The sequence below is a fragment of the Buceros rhinoceros genome, unplaced genomic scaffold (assembly GCF_000710305.1).
Source record: "Buceros rhinoceros silvestris isolate BGI_N320 unplaced genomic scaffold, ASM71030v1 scaffold4197, whole genome shotgun sequence".
In the NCBI taxonomy this organism is placed as follows: Eukaryota; Metazoa; Chordata; class Aves; order Bucerotiformes; family Bucerotidae; genus Buceros; species Buceros rhinoceros.
The window spans coordinates 109,893-133,152 of record NW_010421494.1 but is presented as its reverse complement, the minus strand read 5'-3'; the positions used below and the strand labels follow the sequence as shown (position 1 = coordinate 133,152).

The 23,260-nt window shown below is 38.7% G+C and overlaps 1 protein-coding gene across 1 annotated transcript in view; it reads right to left on the bottom strand.

Moving 5' to 3' along the window:
* Positions 1 to 9,497: 9,497 nt before the first annotated feature.
* Positions 9,498 to 23,260, bottom strand: part of SEMA5A (sema domain, seven thrombospondin repeats (type 1 and type 1-like), transmembrane domain (TM) and short cytoplasmic domain, (semaphorin) 5A) — a gene marked incomplete at its 5' end in the record, with an annotated part of 116,660 nt that continues 102,897 nt past the window's right edge. Inside the window, 6 exons of the mRNA XM_010139676.1 lie at positions 9,498 to 9,634; positions 9,668 to 10,114; positions 11,531 to 11,742; positions 13,826 to 13,873; positions 16,562 to 16,717; positions 20,437 to 20,607. Coding sequence (XP_010137978.1) covers positions 9,995 to 10,114; positions 11,531 to 11,742; positions 13,826 to 13,873; positions 16,562 to 16,717; positions 20,437 to 20,607 — 707 coding nt within the window. The remainder of the gene's footprint in view (positions 9,635 to 9,667; positions 10,115 to 11,530; positions 11,743 to 13,825; positions 13,874 to 16,561; positions 16,718 to 20,436; positions 20,608 to 23,260) is intronic.

Here is a 23,260-nt window from a genome sequence, read left to right as displayed (position 1 = left end):
AATTAGCTTTCAGGGAAACCCTATTAAAACCCCTCTTTCCATCCAGAGAACTCTTTGCTAGTGACCTATCAATTAGCCAGTGTTAACATATTTCATACTGTAGGTATTGTTTAGCTTTGCAGTCAAATTGCTAAGAGATAGCACATGAAATGTGGGAGGGGAATGACAGGGCACTAAACAGCATGTCCAAGTTCATACAGGTTAATGGTTATTCCTTTCTCAAGGATCACAGCAATAGTTCATCCTACTTTAGGAGAGTTTTCCTAATTATGTGAAGATTTAGAGCATCCCAGTTCTGCAGGTAAATTTCTAAAGGCTTGAGGGAGATGATGGACTCTTCATATTTGTTCAAATGTTCTCACATTTCCTCCAGCTGAGGTGGATAACGCCAAAGCAGCTTTCTGTACTACATTATGGAAACAAGTCTTGAAAAATTTGTGGTTTTTACCAAAACTACTGATGAGCTATGATGTGACACAAAAAATTAAGACACTACTTCAAAATGTGGCATGCTTTCAGCCAGATGTCAGAGCTTGCTGGAATCTGCTTCAAATTTTTCTCTGGTGACTGACTGCACAGGCAACACTGAGACCCCACCCACTTCCTAGGGATGTTATAGTTGAGATGGGGAACCTATTCTTAACTCAAAACTGTCACTGTGAGGTAAAGGATGACCTTTTTTGAATAAACCTCTAGGTTAGAGATTAGGATTTGATGCTTTCTTTTGCCACAAGACAAGTTTTGCATCTCAGGGAAGTTAACTGGAGCTAGATTTAGAATCAAATATAGAGCTCTCACTCCCTTTGGCGAGAGCAATACAGCTACGTACCTTGATAAAACTGCTCCTTAACACTGCCATGCCATAGTCCACCCTGTCAGTAAAAAGGGATTGAACCATCTCCTTTTGTTCATCCTGCCTCCTGATGCTCAGAGAACTGGCAGGTGAGACACCTCTCCTGTCACATCACCATATTCTGCACAGTGCTGCATGCTGAGATCAAGGATCACACGTGAGTGGGTCAACCAGAAGGTGAGCACATCCACTGGTGCCTCAGTGTGCACAACCAGTGCCAGCCAGCAAAGACAAGTTCAGGATTCTGTTTATCTCAGCTGTCAGACCGCTGGGTGGAGTGGAAGCCTCCGTTGACTGGCCAGCACAGGTAGGCTCATGGCTGCTTAACAGAGCTGAAGTGGTGCAATGGCATCTCCAGCATATGGATAAATTAAACCACAAAATTTTTTATTGTAAAACTAAGGTGCCCTCTATTCTTGCGAAGGAAGTGTTTCTCACTTTGCCAGCTGCCTAGGGCTTCTCCTGAACAAAGACAGTCCCTCACAACAATTTGTGGACTAAATTTGTGACCTGGATGTGATTCAGACTTCAAAATAATTCCAAGTCATCCAACTGTAAGAGGGTTAAAGGTCACTTACCCATCTCACCGACTAGTACCGGTAAGAAGGAGCCACAAGTATTCCTGTGTATTACATGACATTGTTGTCTACGACCTGTGTAAATATTCCCCATTTTTTTGTCTGTTACACTTACCCTAGATTTTCTAATCATATTTACCACCAGGATGGAGCTGCAGAAAAAGAAATTGCTGCATAAACAATGGTGCATTTCAATATTTACTTTAAACTCTGCTTCAGTCCTCTTGGACTGAAATTATTTCGCAACTGCATTCATTGTATTTAAACAGGCTTTCACAATTTAACGCTAGTTCAGAGTTAGGTAAATTAAATTCTACTTCACATGTTTGCATAAAGAAAAAACTATTGCAACAGCCTGTTTTGTTTGTTGATTTGGCTGATGCAGACAGCATGACAAAAATACTGAAGGATATTTTAACTCTAATATTTGTAGAGGATAGAAGCCAGACAGTGAAATAATATTTCCCTTTATTTTTTAGTATTCCAGGGTTTTGATGAGGAAAAGGTCATTATTGGTTGGTTATAGGGCTATTGCTGAAGTCAATCCAAATTATAACTGGTCAAAGTGGCTTGAGAAATTTTATTTGGTGCAGAGAGGAAATGGAGATTTTATTATCATATGGACAAAGCAGACTGAAGTCTACCATCTGGAAACCACGCTCTAGCACCACCACCTCCAAGTGCAGTTGCCATTTCTGATACGCATTGAGTCTGCTATTAGAGGGAAACTGCGGCAGTCATGTTGGTGGCCTTGGAGGTTGGCTTACTTACGTCAAAGGCCTCACATCAGGTCCCACAGTGCTGGCAGCTGACCAGTTTTTAATGATAGCTCTGAGTTTGTTACATCAGATCTGTTGTATTACACATAAACTTGTAATACTCTTGGCCTAGAGCTCACAGCAGAGGTGCCTTGTTACCGCTGGTCAGCATCTTTTTTTTCCCCTCATGAAATACTAGTTCAGCTTTGATTCAGTGCCTAACAGACTGGCAGTTCTTAGGAAAAACAGGTTTATCTAAGATTGGATAAATTGTTTTTTATCCTTATTACCTTCAAAGGCAGTGGTTCAAAAGAACTGGAGAGTGGCTGATACCTCAGCCACAGGAAGGGGAAAACCTAAAGATCTAGAAAGAAAGGGGGGGTGGGGGTGGGGGGCAGGGCAGAAGGAAAGAGACCCATCATTCCCAGGATTTGTTCTGGAGATCTGTTTTCAGCTCTCACACTCAACCCAGAGATAAGATGTTTACTCAAAGCATAAGCACAAAAATTACTCTTGAGCATATGAGGAGATCTGGTGGATGACCACCAGGGAAGCTGCTGTAGGCTGCTGATCCCCTGAGGGCTGCCTATGAGAAGACATGCCTTAGGAGGCAAAGTTTTGTGCTTGGATACTAGAAAAGTGGTATGTGCCCTATTCCAACCCCACACGCCCAGCCGAGAATCCAATTTGATAAAAGCTATTTCTTCAAATTAACTAATTTAAAATATACAAAAATATCACAGGAGAGGGAAATATAGGGTTCAGACATATGACGGAAAAACAGTCACCACTCATCAGGTGAACTTCTCTGTGTTCCAGATGATCAGTAAAGCACTGTGTCAGATTTCCTGCCTGAAGCGTTAAATACGTGAGAGGACAGCCATCAGGATACAAATTCCGTGAGCTGTCTGAATAGGTGTAAATCTGAATTGAGCTCCGTGTCAGTGGAACGAGACTGCAGTTGTAACTGGTTTTGATCCTTCAGTGCTGGAGCTGCCACACCTGTATTTCTTCTTGCATGTGAGCATATTCAGCAGCTCTCATGAGAAGTTTTGCTTAGAAAGCTGTTTTTGAAGGAGTTAATAGCAAGGGAAAATGATGCCCTATATCGTTCTGTATAGGGATCATTTACTCCCATTGCACATGGCTTGGCTTTGCAGACGAAGATTTGGGAAGGGCTTTACCCACGCTTACTGCAAGCGCGCTGATGGCTGAAAAGGCCAATGCGGGATAGGCAAGACCAGTTGCAAAAAGCACAGCAGAAGGGCTCCTTGGGTGGCATTCTCCTGATACCAAACCCAAAGTGTTTATTATTGCTAAAAATCTTTGAGCTCTATTTCAATTATTGTATCTTGGGTATATCACTATTAAAAGCAATTTTTCCACTGTGCAGGACATTTCATAGGGCCATGACAAGAGAAAGCACTTTTCAGCACACAGATATAAAAGCAATTTCTTTTGCAGCTGTACTGGCTTCAAAGCTTTATTTAAAAGTTGGGACCTTATATGTCCCATTTATTTGAAAGTTGATATTTAATTCACTTTCAGTCAATGCCTACTGCGGCTAACAAAAGGGAGAATTAATTCAAAACCTTGGGCTTAGTGATTAGCAAATATGGTTGCTGAATCCTGGAACATATACTGTGTTACTGTTAATTACCTTCCATGATACTTTAAAATCCAACGCTATTTTTGGATGAGGTTTGTGGATGAATCCTTTGGAGGAAAAAATAGCACAAATAACAGCTGCTTTCTGCACTCTCAGCCAATAGCACTGGATTGTGAGAATGATAACGTTACTATACTGATTGACTTTTTTTCTGAAATGATGTTACAAAAGTACTATCTCTGCTCAGATGCTCATTTCAGCTGAGAAATTGTTACAGTACATTCAGCTGAAGAACAATTAAGACAGGCTCAGTATCAGTTTTCGCACAGCCCTTGATGTCAGTTTTACAATACGAATTTTCAGCAGACTTGACCACTGGTATAAAATCACTCCTTCAAATGGGTAAGTCCTCAGCTAGGTAATCAGTTTCCCACAAGCAGAAAAGGCAAGGACAGAAGTGAAAAATTGTCCAGCTTGGATTCAAAGTACCAGCCGGAAAGAAAAGGTTTATCAGTTCCCAATACAGCTCTGACTGAGCTTTCATTTGCACCATGGGGAAGTCTCAGAGTATGCCATCTGGTGTGAGCTGGTTTTTTTGCGTTGTTTTTTTTTTTTAATGAATGAAGGAAACTAAAGGGGTACCCTCTAACTGGTAGCGGGTGTTCAGCCTGAGGGACTAGCCTGGAGCTAGTCCAAAATCCATGAGCTCAGCAGCAGCTGTTTTGCTCTACAGATCTGCTCCTATTGCCTTATCCTTCCTGCCAACACAGATACTGTCAGAATGTCACCTGTACTGTGGCACTTACTGCTTATGAAAACGTTTCATTTCCTTCTGGTTAATCTGGTGCCGAGAGTGTCACCCGTTCATTTCTTCCCTGATTATGAGTAACAATCACAAATTTGCCCAAGTACCTGCTGCAATCAGACTTCTTTTGCTTGAGCAACTACTTGGCTTGACTTACTTGGGGGGTTACAGTTCCAACAGTCTCATCCTTGGCAGTTCCCAAAGAGCTCCAAAGATTCTTTGAAAGTTTACTGACAAGTTTGCCAACCCCTCAGTCATTATTCTGTGTTTTTGTTTCCAATTCTGCCTACCCTTGCTACTGCTGGCATTGAAATCTTCGCCAAACCTCCCAGGTTAGCGCATTTCCCTCACTGTACCATCCCCGTCAGAAAATGTTGTCGCATGGCAACACAATGCAAAGCATTCATCTAGTTACAAAGAACAGTCTAGCTAAAGGCCATTTCAGCCACACACAGATTCATTTTTGTGAAGAAAAGAGAGAAAGAAAGGGAAAACATTCACAGGTCCCAGAACCCTTCTTTATTTGGAAGAATGACTTTTGAATGAAGTCAAGCAGTATCTTGTTTTATCATTCATTTATTTAGCAAAGAAAGGAATGAATTCAAATACCCCACACAATGAACACATATCTATTCCCTGATATCAAGATGCAGATCTGCTTGTGAACAATTTTAAATGAATCTGTTTTCTTGGTATTGAAGAAATCTAGTACTGTGCATGGATTTGTGCAGAAGCAATGTATTTTGGGCTCAATCCTGTAAACACATTAAAATAAGTAACTTGCTACATCCATACCACTGAACTCAGTGTGGTTACTTGCACGATGAGTAAAATCATACTCAAAAGCCTAGCTTTTGCCAATCTAAATTTAGGCATCCAAATTACAGTGAAAATTAAAAGTGTATCTCTCTAGGCTCACTGTAGTGTTGGTGGAGAGACACAAGCACTTGCCAGAACGCAACTCTGCCCATCTAAGGATCTTCTCCCAGATGAGATGTAAGGGGTGCTGGTGGCAGCTACAACCAGAAATTGGTCAGATGCCTCAAGCAGAGCAAGATAAGCTTGGACCAAACTGTTTACAGAATTGACCTCATACAGCAAAGCCATTATGCATACAATTCACTTTAGGAATGTGCTTATGTTGTGCTGATTTTAATAAAAATGGTCCCACATTTAAAGAAGTGAATATTTTCATTCTATAATTATGAGAAAAAAAATATTGAAGCATTTACTCCTATTAGCATATTTGTTACATCTGGGACCTCTTACTTTCTTTTCTGCTTTGAACAGCCATATGGTCTGATTCTCTGAGAACTTCCTTCATGTAAGTGCTCTGGTAGCTTGGTTTGTACATTGACGTGGTATGTTCCCAGAGATTACTGTGGAGCTCTGGTAGGGCTAAATGCACAGTGTTTTACACCCAGTCTGAGACTTTAAACAGTACTGCTTAATATCCTGGAAATCAAAGCCCCACTCTCTTATGAAAATCCTAATCCCAGTCAAAGACGTCTTGATTAGTTTTAGCCAAACCACACCGCTCCAACAGCAGGTGATTACAAACGTTGGAAAAAACAACTTTAAATGATCATAAAGGTCGTCAGACTCAAATCAAAGTACAAGATAAATCTGCAAGCACAGGAGTCTGTTTTCTAAGCAACTGAAGAACATATGCTATGTACCAGACACAAAAATAAGCCCACAATGTGTACTCAAGCACAATTCTACTTTGAGTTATCCGATGAAAGTATATACCGTACAGGATGCGACTGGCAGTCCTGCTTCCTCCTCATACCATGTAGCAGGGCTACATGGAAACAGCTTTACTCACAGAATGTTGATCTATCTGCTGAAACATTTGCATTCAAAATAGAGAAACATTTTAAAATTTAAGCAATCAGTGCAAAATTGGTTTAGTAATAGTAACTATTGTCATCAGAGGTAATATAATTCTTTACTCAGAAACGATCACTTTATCCAAGCAAAAGGATAAGGTGTATTTAATCATGGCATTTAATGGGCAAGAGAGTTGATTTTCCCTTTCCAAAACCAGAAAAATGCTGTTAAGAACCAAATTTTACCCTTGTGCAAACTTGAGAGCTCTATCAGCTTAAACAAGATTTGCAGGAAAAATGCCCACTTGGTTACATTTCTGGCAAAATAAGAGCTTTCATGAAGAAATCTGCTTTTCACCAAAATGCATGTAGCCTATTTATTAAAAATGTTCAGTAAGGTAAAATGTAAAGTAATAGAGTCTGCACTTTGCTTTGCCCCATGTATTAGCAAAGGCTGTATGAACCTACCTGGGCAGCCATGTAGAACTCAGAAGGTGAAAATACTGATACAGGTGGTTCACCTGGGGTCCTCTAAAATTACCTAAGACACAAATACCTAACAGCTTTAAAACTTGTCTAAGACTCTTGCTTGACAAGGAGATCTTGCCATCAATTTTTTCTTTGAAGTGCTGTGAAATTTCAATGTTTACCCTCCCGTTTTATCTAGAGGTTTAAATGTACTTCTGCCTGCAATTCAGAACGTGCAAGCTCAATGACAAACATAAAAGTTTAAAAGAAACACTCTTCTGACAAGTTGGCGTGGTGTTTAAATGACATCGCATGGGAATTGCTCAAAGATCTGGAATATTCCACTGGGAGTTGCGAGTGTGAACAGACTGAGCTTCTGCTGAATGCATTTCTACCTATGATCATGCAGACTTCACTATTACCGCATATATAACATGTATTTAACATATATATCTACCCATGAAAAGAATGGAAAATAAATCACTGTAAAGATAGGCATGCCTCAAACTACTGAAGAGTTGACAAAAAAAAAAGCTTATTTCAGATAATTTTATTTTGAAAATGTTTAAAAAAATACAAAGTTTAAGTATTTTAAAGATATTGGTCTCATAACTAATAGTCTAAATATAAAATCCATAAGCCAGACTAATGTGCTCTTAGTATAGGGGCAAAGAGGAACAATGTTGTGCATACGTGTGTGTGTGCATGTGCTGCTGCTTCTCGGTAGCAATATAGATTTTATTTTCTTCATCTTATTTAAAGGTAGAATTTTATCTTTTGGCATGAACAGAGTGTTTCAGATACTGGACGGGCTGTGATTTAGAGAGCTTTCCCCCCCTCTATCTGTTTCATTGAATTTTCTTGCAGAGAAAATTTCCTCTTACCCAGGGCATTCAGCTAATTTCTTCCTGGAAAACCAAATCTAATGTACATTTAAAAAAAATAACAGATTACAGAGAAACAGTATTATTACTCTTTCTGGGGATGCACTGACAAGAGGGTGGGTGATTTCTTTTGACTGAGCTAGTTACAGGAAGAACGACACAGCTGGAAAAAATAGGCGGCTGTTCTTAATTATTCTCATAGATGGTAAATGTGCTTTCATTTTACTGCACAGCTTTTCAAAGACCACTTGCTCTGTGTTTTTTTCGTTTTACTGCAGGACAGAGATAGGAAGCATAGTGCTACATTCAGATCTACTCCCATTCAAAAACATTGCTCATTGCCATTATTAGGCACGGTGTTTACCCTTGCTGTCTAAGTGGCTGGACCGCCAAAGCGGTGCTCAAGTGCAGTGCTGCTCAAATGAGCAGTGCTCAAAGTGGTGCTCAGTCTCACATGATCAGTGTTTCTTGGTACTTTTTGATTTTCTTGTATGTTGTTGTGAATCATTATAATCCATACACGTTCTTCTCTATTTGCCTATCACAGTGTAACCTAATGATCAAGAGCTCTAAACACAGAAAGGAAACATTTCCACTCTGCTTCTTGCATACCTTCCTGGTATTCTGCTGTGATGATCTTTGCATCTAGCATGCTCAAAAAAACGAAAGCCCAGTTCTTTAATCCTTAATATTCACTTATAATTTCTTTTCACAAGCTTCTGAGAAGAGCAAATGCTACCTTACGACTAAATACTCTGGAAATTCCGGCCAAAATCCCTGCCCTTTTCTTTTTAGTTATACCTCTGGAATTTCAGACACAAAAATAACAATGTCATGAATCTGGGTGAGGAAAAACAGCACAAAGAAAAATGATATAAAAATTTTTTGTGTTTCCTCACCTGCCACTACAAAAGGAATTAAAACTGATAAGTTAAAACTCAAACAGTATTTCAAATATTTACATCAATGAAGTCCAACAAGATAATCACTTAAAACACCATAAGAATGTTCCTCTAGGGGCTGACTAGTGTGGGTCAGACATGGCAGCAAGATGAGACAATGCTTTGCAAATACATCTGCGTTTTCTGAGCCAGCTTTGTTTGCCAGACACGTGCATATGAAGTAAAAGCCGGAAAAAGAAAAGCAGATCTATGCTTATGCCTATGAACCCCTGAGAGCCTGAGACAGCACACAAACCATGATGCAGTCATATCTTTCCATGACCAGCCCAATGGCAGCTGCCACAGCAGAGAGACAAGTGGGTTCCCGTACGCACGCACTAGGCAAAGGAAGCCTGTGGGATGCCATGACTTCTGCAAACCCGCATGTTGCAGTTAAGGTTGGTTTACTAATGACACACAGAAAAACGTTCCAGTATGCCTCTCCTATCTACCCTCCTCCCTCAACCAACCTCCCAGCGGGACATGCCCTTCCATACCCTCCAAAAATTAAACCGAACTAGGTGAAGGATTTATGGGACTTGGCTTATCTTGCAGCTGGAAACCACCAACCCTGTAGCTTTCTGGATTAATCACAAGATTGCGTCCCTCAGTATGGCCTAGTCTCCACACTCCAAACAGCTGAACTGCAGCTGGAGTGATTTACAGCCCGGGAAAATCATCCCTACCGAGCCCAGAGCTGCTGCAGAGCACGGCTGAACCACCACGTTTCTTTTTGTTGTTGTTCCCAGCACCCTGTGAGCTCTTTTTGGTGGTGTGAGCTTCAGAAGACTGCCCAGAGGGCTCCATGGCTACCAGCTGAGCTCCCTTTTCAAACCTCACAGAAATAAAAGACAATGCCTAAAAAGAAAATTAGATTTGTACTCCTGGCACCGCCTTAAGGGGTAACTTTTTTGGTTTTTTTTTGGTTTTTTTTAAAGCTCAGAATTTACTTTGTCACTTGTTAAGAGAAATCTGACTGGAAGTTTATGAAACTGAGTGAAGCGATGCAATCCTCTTGAGTGGTCCAGCAACACCAAGGGGCTATAGCTGCACCTGATACTCAAGGCCAACCTTGCACTCTGCAAAGAAAACATCATGTCACAAACAGGTGTTTTGGGCTTTTGGCAGCAATGGGACACTGATGACTTGGATCGTGCTTGAAATGTCTCTGAACTTCATCTCTGAAGCCTCAATCACATGAGCAGTCAAGTAGCACAGGCCTTGGGGACTGGGGAGTTACAGGAGGCCAGAAAATACAGAAGCCCATTAGTACTCATCGTAATTATTGAAATCTGTAAAATAGGTATTAGAATAAGTCTTTGCAGTAAGATGTGGATTGAAATACTTGTTTCTCTCCTCCAGAATCAGGTTGTTTTTGTTAAATGCCTGAGAAAAACAAAAAGAGAAAGAGATAAGAAAATGGGAAGGACAGAAGAAACGTAGCCACTAAGTGCTCTTTCACCAAGGCAGTTTTTGTGGCAAATATCTGTGTATAGACAGTCATTCAAAAATGCATTGAGAAATACCTGCACATTTACAAAAACTTGCAATTGCATATATCTGCTTACATAGCAACATTTCTAAAAAAAGCAATGCTGCTCAACAAAGTAAGGCACTTTTCTCTCAATATCATAAAACTAATTTTATGATTAAAAATACTTATTAATCACACATAATCAGTTCTTCCTAATAGAATAATTCACTCACTATCTTTTTACTGAATAAGAATTATTTTCTCTTTAATGCATTAATTCCTTGATTTTCAAATGCAATATGCAGGAGAAATGTCTGAAAGTCTTGAGAGTGTAAATCCTGGGATTTTTAAAAGTAATATAGATATTTAGGGGTTTGTTTTGTTTTGTTTTTTGGTTTGGTTTTATGCTTTGTTTCAGTTTGTTTCTGTCCAAAGATCATTAGAGGAATTTGGAAAAGCTTTAATTATGTATATATTCCACTGCTGATTACAAAATCTAGACTTTTCTTGCTATATTTAATGAAATTCTTTAAGATGTTTGTAATTAGAAAGAAAACTGTAGACATTTAAAACTGGATTATCCCAGCAGGATTTAAGAAAAATGCTCACTTACAAAAAGCTTTGCAGCTGCATGAATAAACTGTGTAATCTGAAGATCTGAACTTGTTATTTTCAGAATGCTCATTCTTCCTTAATTCAGTGAATTTGAAAAGCAGAACTATTCTAAAAGGTCATAAAAAGCAAATAGCTCTTTGGGAACAATGATCATAGGATATAGATACCATGCCAGACTCTCAGCTAATGTAAATCTGTACTGCTCATTTACAGAATATTTTGGATGTGAACACTAGCTGAGAGTCTGATCCAGAATATATACACCAGATACATCTCCTGTAAAAAGATACAGTGCAGGACGACGTACAGTGTCCTTGTCGTTATATCACTGAAGACAAAGGATTATCTTCAATATATGTCCTGATGATTGTTAATGGCACTATTTACTTCTTGTACAAGCCACTAGGGAACACAATGAGGACCCCCACCCCAAAAAACAAAAACCTTGAGTGGTCTCTTCTTTTTTTTCCAGGAAAGGCTGCTGCTGTATAAGTTATGCTTACACACAAAATCTATCTTCCTGTGTTATAAGGACTGACAAAGGAAAGGATCTGTAGTTACAATACCTGAAGTGAAATCTGTTTCTATCACTAATAATCACCACAGTGTGAGTCCAAATGCCACTGCAGAACACTAGCAAGTAGAATTCTTTTGATACAGCAGAACTGTTGTCTAGGACCTTATACGTATAGAGTGTCCAACCCACTTCTCACCTTGATGGCTTCTACAGAATCATATTTGTCCAGCTTGTTGATATGGTTGGTAATGCTGGTATTTAGAGGAGCTGGTGACACTGGATGGATGACAGTTGCATCATGGGACTGTTGCTGATATCGTTGGCAATAAGTGTAAACAAGCAGGGTAAGAAGGCAACCAAGTATTGAGCTACTTAATCCCACTGCAATCATGTGAAACATATTGAACTCTGCAGAGTGAAGAGCAGAAGATAATGTTATTTTTAAGGAAGTAGCACTAAAAGCTTAAGCTTGGGGAAAAAAGTAGACAAGTTCTGATTCAAATGAGGACAAGGGAAATGCATTGTACTTCCCTGAGGGGATCATTATAAAAATCTTAGATATCCATACATCTCTGTAAGTATTGAGACTGAAATTTTTGAAAGATGCTTAAACAAGTTCAGAACCCAAACAAGAAATGACTGAATTGGTTTTTGTATGTTTGAATAGTTCAGCAAAAATTTTCTTCAGACTGTGTAACAAAGCCTTGTTATATCTAAATTATGTATGTTACATACACACAAAGGTTTTGTTTTTTTTTTTCCCCCAGTGAACTACAGTATCATGTCCTCTGCTGTTCTAGTTCTTTCTCTTACACATAGTGACTTGTGGCAAAATGAACAAAATCCTGACATCTTTGAATCACGGTCCTGCTTTCCCTAAAATGTTTTCCATATCTCCTTTATTTGGTGCATGTCCCAGAAGCAATTGCATACATTTTTTCCATCCCTTGCTTTGATTCTTGCTGGGCCTCACTGTATCTTTGATATATGGCCAATTTGTTCCTTTCTCCAGCCTTCAGAATTTTTTCTATATTTAAGAGGGCAGTAAATGAGGAAGAAATGGTAGCGTTTTAGGGGGAAAAGGGAAGGGGAAAGAGACTCCTTAAAGTGCAGTGTGTTTTCAAACACAGCACTCAGTGAATGCAAAATCAACAACTCTCATGTCTGCTCTGCCCTTCAAATATACTATGGGATCAGAAGGTTGGAAACCCACTCCAACTACACAAGGATGAAAATCATCCCCTGATGTTACTAACAGAGCTACAGTTCAGACATGGCACAAGTAGGAATAGCTTGAAATAAACAAATTACACTGCTTTTCATTGTAATTTCAAACTGGAGTTGTGCTCTTTCATTAGGAAAGTCAAGCATCAGTGAAAAGCTCATGTTGGAAAATTCATCTTAACATTACTGGAAATTTGTTTGTCTTTGCCTAAATGCAAAAATTAAAGATTTAAAGCTGAAGGAGTGGAACTAGTATGAAAAACATGTTACATCTTTTCACTGTAATAGAAAAAAACAGGCCAGCACATGGTTCCCATTTTTTGCAGATGCCTAAGGTAAGACCTTTACATACTTACTGGGTATTTAGAAACATTCAACTAATATTTAGGTGACCTGGTTCACTGCCCCAATATGAAAAATTATGGCTAAATAAAGATCTACACTCTTGTTAAGAGTTGCCCACTGTTGCTGAGCTTCGCGAAATGTTTTCAGAGTACCACTTCTAATTAGTAAAAAAATCAATTCACATTATCCCGGCTCCCATAGTAAGTTACCATGCACTCTAGTACCCTTGCGTAACTCCTGTGTTTTCTTTGTGCCTTATTAGATTAAAAATGCAGCTTATGTGGGCATGGAAGAATACCAGAACCAACCAGAGCTATTGCCATGACAACACAGACTGAGCATGATAGCTGAACACACAAAAATGGTCATTTTTCCTTTTTCTTCTTATTGTTTGAGAATTTTTAAAAATGGTTTTCTCTTTTGAGATTTGTTTTGCTAGCATCAGGACACTCTGGAATGGAACTTTTCTTTCATTTTTTAGTTTAGTCTTTGACAGTGAAGCTGAAAATGAGTCCCAGATACAGACTGAGCTATTAAATAGGTTAGCATGCTGGCTTTCTGCTATTTATTTGGAATCCCAAAGAGGTCTGTGAAATTATTATCCTGAAAAAGTTGGAGTGACTTTAAAAATTTTGACCTACTGAATACTAGCTTATAATATGAATTTCTTTTTGAGACAAAGGTGACTGCTGTAGTGAAAAAGAAGAAAATACAAACATCCATTAATACATGTTCTTGTTTCAAAGGTCAGCAATGGCAGATGGATATTTAATGAGAAATCCTATAGTAACTACAGCTCTTTTTCTGTACAAGTGTAAATAATGAGAATGTGGCACTTCAGAGTGCAAAAGGTAAAACAAAATCAAAAAACACAGAATCAATATTTCAGCACTTAATACACATCTAGGGCTAAAAAGCTTACCGCCACATCGTTTGTCTTCTATGCTGCTGGATCGTGCCACTGATATTTCTGGAAAAATAAATAGATCACTTAAGCAAAGGAGAAAAAATGTTACAGAGATCTACTAGTTTGAATAACACAGTAAGGATTTTAAAATTAATTCCATTAGATTCAGTCCAATTCCAAACTAAAAATTATTTTGACAATGTGGTAGAATTAATAAAAAGGTCCCATGACATCTTCAGGTTCCTTAGTTTCCTAAGTAAAAGCAGCAACATGATTTTAGTTCCATCCTCAAACATCCCTGGAATTAACAAGTATAAGCGCATGTTGAGAATGTGTTGATTTTCTGAATAGTAAAATTAAGGAGAGTTTAATTATGTTGTCTTTGAATGGGCTCATTACCTCTAGAAGTCATGTGAAGCACTAATGTGAAAAGAGGGAATTTACAAATCTTCAAAAAAGATGACTGACAATTTCATGGGTCTCAGTTGTGAACTAATAAAATGTAATTCCAGCCTGTATCATTACTATTTTGACTCTGGGAACTTCTGAATAAATATTGAATAATAATATTATATCAATAATCAGGTTTTCCCACTCTTTACTTCAGGACCACGGCTTCTGTGAAGGGAAGGCCTGCCTTACAAATCTCTTGAACCTCTGTGAAAGGGTCAGTAATTGCGTGGATATGGGTGACACAGTCTACATGGATTTCAGAAAAGCTTTGAAGTTCTTTGTCAAAGGCTTTCCAAGCAAGAAATGAGGCGAGGAGAAAGATAGAAAACAGGGTAGTACTATCTGCCCAGTTCTTACAATGAAGTAAGGTTACCACTTCTGCAGGGACCTAAGCTTTTCAGCAAAGAGCTAGAATATGCTGTGAAGACCTGCAGAAGGGGCTTAAAAAAACAGGGCAATAAAATAACAAGTGAAATGGAATGTAGATCAGTGTAAAGTGATACATACAGTGGAAAGCAATCCTAGATTCACAAATAAAATGATGGGCTGTGAGCTGACCATTACTACTTATGAGTGAAAGTGGGGCATTATGATAAATTGTTCCCTGAAATTATCAGTTTAGTGTTCAGAAGCAATTAAAAAGGCAATCCAAATACTAGATATGACCAAGAAAGCAACGGTGAATAGGACAAATCTATGTGCACTTGACAAATCCATGTGTTGTCCACACTGTGAACTGTGTGCAGTTCTGTTTTTTCCATCTAAGGATGTCTCTAGAAGAACTGAAAAAACAGATCAGAGAAGGGCAGTAATGATGGCCACAGGTATGCAATAGCTTCTCTATGAAGAATTAATGGAGTAGGCTCCCCACTTCTCTGACAAAAGATGATCCAAATGCAGCTACTGATAGAGGGATCACCATTTTTTACCTTTCTTCACACGCTAAATCAAGACTAACTATTTTCAAAATGAGAAAGTGTCAGACCTGATGGAACAGCGCTCTGACAGAGAGTTAAAGGCTGAGAGCATTCTTTGTCTGGCTGAGACTGTTAATTTACAATCCAAACAAAAAGCAGAAGAAAATGTACCAAGAAAACCCATGAAGCTCTGCAAGGTAATGTTAGTAAGGACTAACTCTGGAAACACAGCAGCAATGACGACGAGTCAGTTTTGCACTCTGTCAAAATCACTCTATACACGAAGTTCTGTAGAGGAACAGAGCCAAGGTAAGCAGGCAAGGAGGACAGAACACGAGGATGGGCACAACAACACAGTAGCTGAGGAAAGGAGGAGCATGAATTAGAATGAGAGGTCAGGAGGGAGGGAAGGAGAGAACTCTGAGTCAGAGGACCTGGGGTGTGAAAGTGAGCTGAGCGATTCCAAGAAAGCAAGGCAGTTTGTCTAAGTTGAGCATAACAGACGTGACCTTACCTGCTGTGATATGGGTAATTTGAGGAGGAGTGGCAAACAAACCAGAAGGGTGAGAGAAGAGGTGGCTCATTTCAGATTCTGAAAATGCCAACTTTCCAAAATGTTTCAAATGATAAAAAATGATTAAAATGTACATTTCTCTGTCTGTGAATAGACCATTAGCTTTTTTTAATGTACACAGGCAGAAAGATGACTGTTAACAGGAATGAAATGTGACCAACCATACTGTCATGTGGATTTATATTACCGCTCTAATTAAAAAAACCAAACCAAACAAAACAGTCATGGGTTTTGTTCACTGCATAGAATAATATATGATGCGACTATCCATCAGGTACTTAGTGGTCATGGGGGAGAGAAGGACCTGAGGGACAGTATTTACCTTTCTAAGCAGTTATTAATTTAAGGGACTCTGTGAAGTGATTTCCAGGTTAACTACCACAGCATACACTTTTGCATGTGAAAACTACAAAACCTAGAGGAATATTTCACTAATAACTCCAAAGTCTCAAAAACACTTAAAGTAAAAAGCAATCTATTTCTCCTAGCTGTCTGTAGTTATCCTGGCACCCTGCTACCAAGGAGGACAGGAGGACCTGCAGAACGCCGTGAGGGTGGCTAACCAGAGTCGCAGGCAGTGACTGCAGGGACAGCTCCACAGCACTCGGTGCCATGAGGCAGATTTTCACGAAGACACCAGATCTAGCGACACTGGCTCTATACGGTAGACAAACATGCTTTGGCTGACAAAAGGCAAGTTCTGTTCCAGTTCTCAGCTCTGCGCAGTGCAGACTGGGACAGTATTACACCTCGCTCCCGAAACACTGAGAGATTTCACTAATTCTTCAAGAAGCAGTCTGATCTCACCTGGTATAAAGTTGGAGTCCAAAGCACAAGCTCGGCTCTCCGTGGTGTTGCCTGTGCACTGGCTGCCCACAGGAAACAAAATGATGCACTGACGAACGCGGAACTGGAAGCCAGACGAGTCACAGTCAGACCACTCGGACCACTCAGACCAGCTGTCTGCAACAGGCAGAGAGGGACACATGCAGACGCTGCAATTAAATGCTTGAGGTACACCAACTGAGAGAGAAATAGCTTGTATTTCTGAATTATGACAGGAGGCCTCATCCCCAGCTACCACCAACTAGCAGAGGGCAGCTCTATAATTTGACAAACAGCAAAAAATAAAGGCAGTTTGGCTTTGACAAAAGTAGAATGGGATGGCAAATTTGTCACAGACATGATTTTGGCTTCTGCCATGGCCTCTGTATGTGGAAACGAGAAGCTGGAGGGATTCTGTGATGGTGACTGAGTGATTGTTGTGGAGTTAACTCCAGACTAGTTTGTTAAGGTGGATAATGACACTATCTTTTTTTCTATCTATCTGATAAATAACAATGAGAGTTGCAAGAGAATGTATCCCAGGTCTGAAACAGGATGTTTATTTAACCATAAAAATTGTAGCATCTTGCAGATTTTTATTTTTCTTTTTTTAGCTTTTGTTATTTCAGGTGCATTTCTTTGCTGTAGATAGAAGAGATCTCATCAAGTATTCTCACCTTTTCTTCCCCATTCAGATCATTATCAGCTTCTATTGTTTCTCCATATTTTTTCCTCTGCCTATGAAGTTTTGATTAAGACATTTTTACTTCATGCCTGGGTGATCTCAGAATACTTCCCTTAAATGAAGTGAATTGATCCCATTCCCATGAGGTACTCTGAGTTTACTAAGGATCTTGCTCTTGTGAGGAGCAAGAATACTCAGCTCTGTCCTTTGGCTCTTCTGTTTCCTAAGAGAGGTCCTGGGAAGGCCTCATTGGCTGGGTAGATAGTAGCAGCATGGAGGCAGATGAATAGTGTAGTCGGATCCTAATTCAATGGTCTGTGAAAGCTGAGGTGGGAGTCAGGCAAATGGACAAGCTTCTTGCTGCTTATATAGCATGGCACATCCAGGAGCTGCTGTTGTCACCACCAGTGTCAGCTGCTGGACCTAAGTACATAGATCCTTACCATAAACATTTAGTTACAATAATGCCCTGATCATTCAGGTTTAAAGGAATGCTGCTCGTTACAAGTCTTGGCCCAATTCTCATCAGTGGCAGCAGCATGCACAAGCCAGAGCCAGTAGTCTTGCCATTTCTGATCCCTTTGATTTCTTTATCTTCAAAGTATCTGAGACTGTCTCGCACTTCTCAACTTGCTCCTCAGTCCTTTGTAAAAGTCATGAGAATGGAAAAGAAAGAGTGGACTGGAGAGGTATTTAATCTGGAACTGCTTTTCACCTCTTACATGGCAAGGCTTACTCAGATGTCATGTCTTCTTCCAACAGTCTTGGCTGGCCTTTGAAGCCAGGTTAAGTCCTAGCAGTTGCTAAAAGATTCCTGGTGAAGAAGGCACCTCAGAAAGATCAGGCCACCAGACTGAAGATTATAAATTTCTTTCATGTAGAACCACACCATCATTTCTAAATGCTCAACTGCTTTATCCATTATTTGCATGTGTGAGTTAGCAATTCCAAGGACAGAATATATTTTCCCCTCTTACAGCAGCAGTAATAACTTCAGGTGTAAAATACTATTTTATTCAATACATTGCAGACACCGTTGTGACCTATTACACTTACGATAAGCAGCCTATAAACCACTGATCAGTAGTGCGGCACTTACATTCATATTAATGCTGTTGCTTTTGGATAAATTAAAGCAAATAACTCAAACACGGTGATACAGCTTTTAAAATGGAAGAAGGGAAAACCCGATGTATTTTACAGAAACAACTCTGTTACTTTCTTTTAAGCGGATATATGTATACATTCAGTCGGATTTGCCTTTAACCCTCCACATCCTCAAGAAACAAATTCCAGAAGTTTTAGTTTTCTGCTGGTTTTGTTTGGCCAATCCCTGCCCCCCCCAACAACCACCACTATTATTTCAAAGCCAAGAAATCTTTGCTCTTTTCACAATTTCAGAAATGTTATGAATAATTTCCATTTTTGCATATGTATTTCTGTGTTGGTTGGTTGTTCTTAGATTTCAAGTGTCACGACTACTCCCTTCCTATATTAAACATGTCACTCAAGCAGTGAATGTCACCAATGGTATTTACAGATCTGCACAAGGAAGAACCACTGGCCACATGGTCTTCACCACAGGAAAATGGCTCTGTAGGGCTGCAGGAGTCTGTCCAAACTTGACACGTGTAGCACTGTAGTTATTTTTGTTTCACACCAATTTGAAATAAGAGCCGTAAAAAAAAGTTTTGAAATCTATGTCGTGAACAAGAGGCAAGGGACATTATCACAGCTAGTTGATGATGTGCTCTTTCAAATACCTAGGGCAAACTTTCAGTGAGATTGAAATATTAATAAAACATTACAGAATGTGAGAAATACACGTCACCCTCTGAACTTGTATTGCTTTATAAAGGTTTTCACTTTTTGAAACCAAAATAAAACTGCTCCTCCACCCCTCATCTACTCCAAAATTTGGGTAACAAGCAAGTCAAAATAAGATGAAAAGATTACTTATAATTGTTTGCAAACTGTCATTTCTAGTAAAACGGCAGTAGAAATTAAATGCGCAGTAAGAAAAATAGCTTCAATACTAGCACAATGAATGCGCCAGTTCTGACCTTTTAAAGATGCCTTGAGGATCCCAAGGCAGCAATGTAACTTCTACACACAAATGTATGTTATTTGTCTTGAAAAATCAAACAATGAACTGATTTCTACTTTTGGCTTTTTTTAAAAGACAATACAGAATGTTGCATATGCTTTAATTTTGACAAAGTAGGTACTTTTACTCTGCTGCAAGACATGCAGTGCCTAGAAAAGGAAATTAATGTAAACTGTAATAGGACCCACAAATTCAAACTTATGGGGTTTGTGCCTTCAGGTGCTCAGCCTCATCATATGAGCAGAAAACTTCCTCTATGAAGTCTAGGAGCTCTAAGTGAAGCAAGTAATAAAATGTGGCATCAGAGCTGCTTATTTCTTTTTGCTGTAGCCTGTAATCCAGTAATCAGCAATAAATGAAAACATATTTTCCCCCTGGCTTTTCACTAATGATTTTATCAGGTTTTATGTGGTTTTACCTTCTACTTCTCAAATGTAATGAAAAGAAAAGAGTTTCCTTTAATATGGGTCAAAAGGCTAAAGACAAAGTTACAGGAAAAGTCATGATCCATAATATACAACTAGCAGGAGTACTGAGACATTTCATTTACTAACTACTCCACAGTCATTTAAAAAGATGAAGTCTGTTTCTCAGTATTCGAATTTGAAGAAGGTATTTTTCAAACAGTATTAAGGTTTGCTCTGCGTTTTTTATGAAAACAGGGCAAACATTATCTACTTGAAGGACCTTGTAATAACCCATGTTGAATACTAACCTCAGCAATTTGCTTGCTGTGAACACTTAGTGTTCTAACAAATGAAATTCTTCGTGATATTGTTATCAAAAGTTTCCCTGGTTATTTGCATGATCCACTTCAGATATACAATTTTAGTTTATCCAGACCAAGAATCTGGTAACTTAAATTTTAATTTTTAAAGGGGGAGGGAGAAGGTGGTATCCTGTTATTAATTTACTGTGATTGTAATGTGTAAAAGCTGATTGTGCACTTAAGAAGGCAGAGAAATTCTTTGCTCCTAAATAACAGATCAAGTATCGTAATGTTGCCTGGGAATGCCTTATTCTGTGGCACTAAACAACAAAGCTGCATGGGCTGATTTGCCATACCTGGACATGGCTGTGTGTTGCAGAGTGCTTCTTCAGTGTGCAGTCCAAGGCAGATATCTCCTCCATATGCTGGTGCTGGGTTTGTGCAGGAGCGGGTTCTCATGTAATGCCCTCCTCCACAAGTGGCTGAGCACTTTGACCAAGATGACCAACAAGACCAGCCTCCATCCACTGGGAAGACACAAAATGCAATATTGTTCCAGCTTAATGTGTGACATGACATAATCCAACTCATCTTTCTCATATTCTGTGGATCCAATTCACGAGCTACTGAAATTATTGGGCATTATTATGTGTCATTGAACATAGAACAAATTTAATCTTACCACAATGCAATTTAATTTACATGTTTTTAAAGCCCCTGATATACTGGGAAGCCTAACAAAGTTACTCATCAAAAGTAAGACACTTTCAGTGGGTTCAATAATATCTTTAAGGTCACACTCTTTTTCTTTTCCTTTTCTGTTCTCACTTGTGAGGAAATACAATATCCCAGCCTGTTTAGCTGACGTATTATAAGCTCAAAGCAATTTTTAATTCATAAAATAAAATTTAGCTCTATAATGTCATCAGACATAAGAATCAGATTCTGTTTCACAGCCCAGGTGAGATCGCCTTAACCCTACAATCCATTTCAATTGATCTAACACGCTTATAGGGTTTGATGGGCCAATATGATGTCACAGTCTTAATGCAGCTCTAGCATAGATGCCAACAGCAGAAGAATGGCAGTAGATCAAAAAAGCAGCAGACAAATGTCAAGGAGGAGTTAACACTTAAATTGTCAAACACAGGTTGTTGAAGAATAAATATTTTACTTTTTTCCCCCATTAGTATTCACAAATTCAAGTATGTCAAGCTGTTCTCCAGTTTGAGTTTTCACAAGGTTCTTCTGAAATGCAGGCTGGGTTTCAAGGCAGTCCCAATTGTCAGATGGCTTTCAACACACAGCCACTAGACAAGCTTCTAATGAAAATTCTGTTCATTGCTTGCACTGGACTACCTCTTTTGCAGCCTCTGTTCTTGGAGCTGCTGCTTCAGGATGTATTTCTGGCATTTATGGCCATATTGCAGCCCATCTGCCAAAGGCTTCCTATCTGCAACCACATGACAAAGTCAGATGTACTTCTCCCAGGGACACCATTCCCTCTGCAAAGAATCTCAGTATTTTGTTCTTTTCTCTTTTTTTTTTAAAAAAAAAAAAAACCACAACAGAAATCAAATCTTTCAAAATTTTCAAATCCTACGAAAAATTAATTTATTTTCAAACTTATATTTCAAGTGTTATCACTCGCTTTCTTAATACTTAAGTAAGGAAATAATGATTTACCATGTCTGGAACTAAAAGTTGCAACTAAAAGTCATTGCATGTCTGCAATTAAAAGAAATAGCGTGTAATTCAGCTGACACTGATAGATGAAACCCTAAATAAAGGCAATGTGCCAGTAAAGCTTTTTTTTATGACAGGCACCTGAACTGAGCAGAAATTTTGCCCTTTTTTTCCACTCAAGCAGCAGTGAGCATTTTACCACAGAAGACAGAAACATGTTATTGCCTGATTTTAAAAATACTAGGTGAGCACTCATTTTCTGTACACAATGTTTTCAGTGTGTTCATTTAAGACATTCCTCATAAGACTTTGCCTCATGGTTTGTTGAAATCATTGATTGTCACTGAAATCTCCAAAATACCCATCCAGCATTTCACGATTCCTTTTGATCCTTTCAGTTCAATTAATCAAACAGCCTTCAAGGAGTAAACCAGTTTCCACCGGTTTATTGAAATGCTATTCTGTAATTATCTCTTACCAAAAAAAAAAAAAGGGAAGTTCCAAATCTGAAAAAAAGTAACTTACAATGAAAACACCTCTGCTGTATTAACAACTCTCTTAGATGGAGATGTAGAACGTTAAAAAAATACTTGTTTTATTTTGGTAGCATTGTATGTCACCAATGCACTTGGCGAGGGCAGTAGAATGATTTCTATGCAATGGCTGCAACGGTGAGAAAATGAGCTGCGAGAATGCAGTTGTTTTGCTATTAAAATGTGTGCGTACATTTTTGAATGTAATTTCAGATACAGCATACCCTCAGGTTCTCAACTGCTAATCAAACAGGTAATTTGCTACTGCACACCTAAGGCTATTAACTAATCCTGTAAATGAAGTTGTTGAATATATAACATTTTATCCCCTATATTGTTTGGAATGTTAAACTATAAACAAAAGTATTGAGTTGGTACTTCCTTGCTAAGAACAACAGTGGTAAAAACTTTTGCAGGTAACGTATCTGGTTTCTGAATAGTCTGATTGGACAGACAGGCTTTCTGGAATCTGGTACTGTATTCCAAGTATGTCATATAAATAAATTATTTGCATTATTAAGGAATTCAATGATTGCTACATTTTTTCCAGGATAGATTTATGAGCCAAATCATCTTGCTATACTGATGTAAGAGAACTTTATACCACCTATCATAAATAAATACTGCATCTCAGTAGAGTGCTTGACTTGTTCTCTTATTCACAGAGTCACTGGAAAACAAATATGTCTTTTTGCCTGAGATAACTCTGTTAATGTAGTATTATGAAAGCTCCTATCTAAGAAAGCCACAGGTTATTTTTTATAACAATTTCAAGACATGGTATCTTTTATTCAAAACTTGCTTCCCTTTTTTTTTTTTTAATTATGTCAAATAAAAACAGAAGCTGTTACATAAGCAATCAATTTCATATGGCATTAAGGCTTTACCTTTCTAGATACTCCTTCTTTTTTTCTTTCTTTCTTTTTCTAATTTAAAATAATCTTTGACTAGCTCAACTGAA